This window comes from Homalodisca vitripennis, chromosome 6, assembly GCF_021130785.1.
Source record: "Homalodisca vitripennis isolate AUS2020 chromosome 6, UT_GWSS_2.1, whole genome shotgun sequence".
Classification (NCBI taxonomy): domain Eukaryota; kingdom Metazoa; phylum Arthropoda; class Insecta; order Hemiptera; family Cicadellidae; genus Homalodisca; species Homalodisca vitripennis.
The window spans coordinates 97,123,929-97,128,376 of NC_060212.1; the positions used below are offsets into that span (position 1 = coordinate 97,123,929).

At 36.6% G+C, this 4,448-nt stretch overlaps 1 protein-coding gene across 1 annotated transcript; it reads left to right on the plus strand.

Annotated features, from left to right (window-relative positions):
• Positions 1 to 2,647: 2,647 nt before the first annotated feature.
• Positions 2,648 to 3,076, plus strand: LOC124365482 (vegetative cell wall protein gp1-like). The gene has a single exon (XM_046821465.1). The coding sequence runs from the start codon at positions 2,648 to 2,650 to the stop codon at positions 3,074 to 3,076; it is 429 nt and encodes a 142-aa protein (XP_046677421.1).
• Positions 3,077 to 4,448: the final 1,372 nt, after the last annotated feature.

A 4,448-nucleotide genomic window follows, 5' to 3' on the forward strand; every position in this document is an offset into this window, starting at 1 on the left:
CGGTACCCAGACTTTTCAAACACCTATATATACACTATACATAATAAATATTAATAAATTATACATGAGTAAATCGTGAGAAATTCAAAATAATTTTAGTTTTGTGAACTAATCTCTACATTAAATCAATATCTCCATATGATATACATTTTCAGATTGATTATTTTTATTTTTAAAATTCATTTCTACATAGCTATGTTGGAAAGTAGACAAGAAATTTTATAAAGCAAAATTGATAGTTATTTTATTAAAATGATAAGAAACAAACTGAATTACTGTCACTGAATGTTTGAAATGTTCTAAGTTGGTAAAAGTCGAAACAACACATTACAAACCAATACTGACTTAAAAATTGTTTGAACAATTTGGTAATTCTTTAATTATTTAGGGGAGACACGGGCAAAGCGGCCAGCACGGGCAAAGTGGTCAGTAGGGGTTATTTTGTCTGTAAGGTGCTGCTACCTAGCGGCAGTCAGGTCACTTACGTTGCAGCCCGTTACACGTGTTCTGAGAAAGTGTGGAAGCCGATTGTTTGTGTTTGCAGATTTTATGAAGAAAACAGTGATTTTTCCTACTGGTGATCTAAGGTATGTACTTAATACTATATTTTTTGTATTTATATTTTGATTCCCCGAGTTTATCAAGCACATTGCTTAAGAAACGTATACATTTACCCTTAGTTTTATGTTTCAGTTGAGTTTATAGGTTCAGTTATTTTGTTGTAGAGCGATCCAAATTAAATGGCGTCGCTTAGGGCAAAATGGCCATTCAGGCAAGTGGGCAAAGTGGCCAAGATGTCCACTTTGCCCGTGATTGTTTTCTATTGGGATATTCATACAATCCATTATTATTATTCTCTTAATGTTATGCTACTCTGAAGTATAGTATGTAAAATTCTAATTTTTTGTAATTAAATAAATGTTATCGGATTTGATTTCGTGCAAAACCGTTAAAGTGTATTAAAGAATGGCTGTGTTATAAAACCTTTTATATTTAACAATATTATATTACATAGTGTTATTGAATATCGTAGTTAGCAATGTACATTGCTTAATAATAATATGTTATAGATTAAACAAGAGTTTACTATTATTTTTACCCACATTATAGGCTGTTTTACGTCTATATATCTGATTTTAAATATTTTAATAGGCATGACAGTAACAGGCAACATATTATTATTATTATATACCTAACTTAGTATAATATATTTAAATTTTAATTATATGCCTAGTAACCTATGTAACACTTTTATAATGCCTACTAAACATTGTAAGAGAGCAACAAAAAAAAGCAAAATTAAATACTTATATTGATATAATTTCATATACTAGGAAGCCAACTTAGATTTTTTTGTTTTAGATTTGGAAATGGTTTACAAATACGTGAGGAAAACCCAGCAGCAATCATGGATGCAGCTGCGATGCAGAGAGCTATTGAAGCTGTTAAAAATGATGGAATGGCGTATTCAACTGCTGCAAAAATTTTCTCTGTTCCCTAGAAACACTCTAAAGAGGAGGGTCCTTGATAAGAATGTCGATGCAAAAAGCAACAAAAAGGTACTAGGAAAATACCGACCTGTGTTCACAGAAGAACAAGAAGCAGAATTGGTGCGACACGTATTAGATCTAGAGGTCCGATTCTTTGGAGTCACCATTTTTAGATTTGCGGTCATTAGCGTACAACCTAGCTGTACAAAATGGCATTCCAAACAATTTTAACCGTGAAAAAAAATTGGCTGGCTTAGACTGGGTTGCTGGATTCAGAGATCGGCACCGCCCGAAATTAGTTTAAGGAAACCAGAGCAGACTTCTGCAGCAAGGGCTCAGGCATTTAATAAACATAATGTGACAAGGTTTTTTTAATATCCTTAAGGATGTTCAAGAGAAGCAATTCCACCCTGCGCACCAGGGTTTTCAATGTTGACGAAACAGGTCTCATGACTGTTCAGTCTAAGAGCTCCAAGATTCTTGCTCTTAAGGGTAGGCGTCAAGTTGGTACATTGACATCGGCTGAAAGAGGTCAGCTATCAACCTTTGTTGTGTGTATGTCAGCTGGAGGGTACTTTATTCCGCCATTCGTGATTTTTCCAAGACTTAGGATGAAAGCAGAACTTCAAGATGGTGCTCCACCAGGAACTATGGTTGTCTGTCACCCATCTGGATGGATGCAAAGCGAGATTTTTCTTCAGTGGTTTGAGCATTTTTCTGACTCATGCCAAACCGTCAGCTTCCGACCCAGTCTTGTTAATCTTAGACGGTCATTCAACCCATGCAAAGAACCTGGCATTTATTGAAAAGGCAAGGGAGAGCCATACAACCGTTGTTTGTTTACCGCCACATTGTACGCACAAAATGCAGCCTTTAGATGTCCTCGTTTATGGGTCCGTTCAATACATTCTATGTTCAAGCTATTGAAAAATTTCTAAAAAACAATCCTGGAAGGGTGTGACCCAGTTTCAAGTGGGCCGACTTCTTGGAGAAGCTTTTTTAAAGGCAGCAACTCCAGCCACAGCTATAAACGGATTTCGCAAGTGTGGCATTGTGCCACTAAACCAAGATGTTTTCACAGAAGCTGATTACGTTGCTGCCGAATGCACCGATGTGCTTCCTCAACAGTTCAGACCTGTTCAACAAGAGCGTGAAACATGTCAACACTGAAGACCCCGTACTTGAATCACCTCAAGAAGGTATATGCCTACCGTTTTGAAGATCAAGAAGTTCAATCTGAACCTGGAGAAGAAATCCTACTGCAACCAAGACCAACTTCCAAGCCACAACAAGGTCCTCCTTCCAGTTCAAAACCTGGGCCTTCTTCCAGTCCACAACCTGAGCCTTCTTCCAGTCCACAACCTGGGCCTTCTTCCAGTTCACAACCTGGGCCTTCTTCCAGCTCACTAATAGGACCTTCCTTTGCTGTAAGTCCAAAGGATATAATTCCTTTACCTAAAACAAAAGCTGTTAAGAAGACAAACAGGAAAAAAGGAACCGCTGCTGTATTGACCTCAAGCCCATATAAATTGGAGTTAGAACAAGCAAAAAAGGAAAAAGAAGAAAAAGAAAGGAAAAGGAGATGAGAAGGACTTTGAAGCACAAAAGAAAAGGGAGAAAGAAGAAAAAGGAAAGGTTTTCGTCCAAAAGAAAATCCACAGTCGCAGTATCAAGCAAATCAGAACAGGGAAATAAAAAAAGGAAGTGTGGAGTAAAAGTGAAACGTCAACTACAATTTGAAGAAAACTCTGACAGTGATGTAAGTGACGCTGATTGTCTCTACTGCAGTGAACTGTATTCCTGTTCAAAGGATTGTGAAGGATGGGTAAGATGCTCTGAATGCCACACCGCTGGGCCCACGAAGCTTGTGCAGGTTGTGAGGAGGAGGACGACGGCTTCTTGTGCGAACATTGCCATTAAGGAAGAAAACCTAACTGAATTATTTAGGCCAATTTAATTTTTTGCCAATTTCTTATATTCTTTACTCCAGTTTTATATTAGGTAGTCCAATAATACTTTGTAATAAATTTATGATCTTGATATAATTATGTTTGCTCTTTATCACAACAACGGGCAAAGTTGCCACATATGGCCACTTTGCCCCTACCCCTGTGGGTAAAGTGGCCATTTTGCAGTAAATTGAAAAAAAATTTTTTTAATACAAAGGTGATACTTATAGTGTTTCTCAGTTATACCAATAGATAGGTAACTAAATATGTAATATACTCACATAATATTTATTTTAACAAATTAATTTTGAATAAATAATAAATAAAAAACCCTTAGAGTGGCCACTTTGCCCGGGTCTCCCCTAGTACTTTTTATAAATAACATTAAAATTTGCCTTAAAATTAACTACTTATATCTGTGGATTTGCTTGTAGTAATTTTGCTTTTTACCTTTAAAGAAATATATCTAAGACTTTGATTTTTAAATCCATGCAAAATATATTAAATAATCAATAAGAGAAAAATGAAAGCAACGCTTTAGCATAAAACGATCATTTAAAATTGGCCTTTTAAAATGCCCCTTTAAAATCACCTGTTGTTGTGATTGTGAATAACATGTCAGAGTGGAACAGACATCTGTCACCATCTATATTCAGTGTAGTAGAGAACATGACCTTGGGCCATAAGAAGTGGACTGAGGAGTGTACGGACACAGCTGCGCCGAGAATTCACAGAGTGCAACAGGTAAAGCACCATGTCCACCTCTTAGGGACTGAGGAGTGCAAAGGGTAGATTAGTATTCCAGAGGTCAAGGACGTAGCCAGTAAGGGGGTCGGACCCCCCAATTTAAAATTTTTTCAATTACTGTTTTACTAAACGATTATTATTGTTAAAATAATTCAGTATTACTTATATGTACTGCTGAAAGATCGTTCTCAACAAAGAAACGGGCCAAGAACTTTTTAAGGAACAAAATGGGGCCTTACTCTCTGTCCACTACGGGAAAATA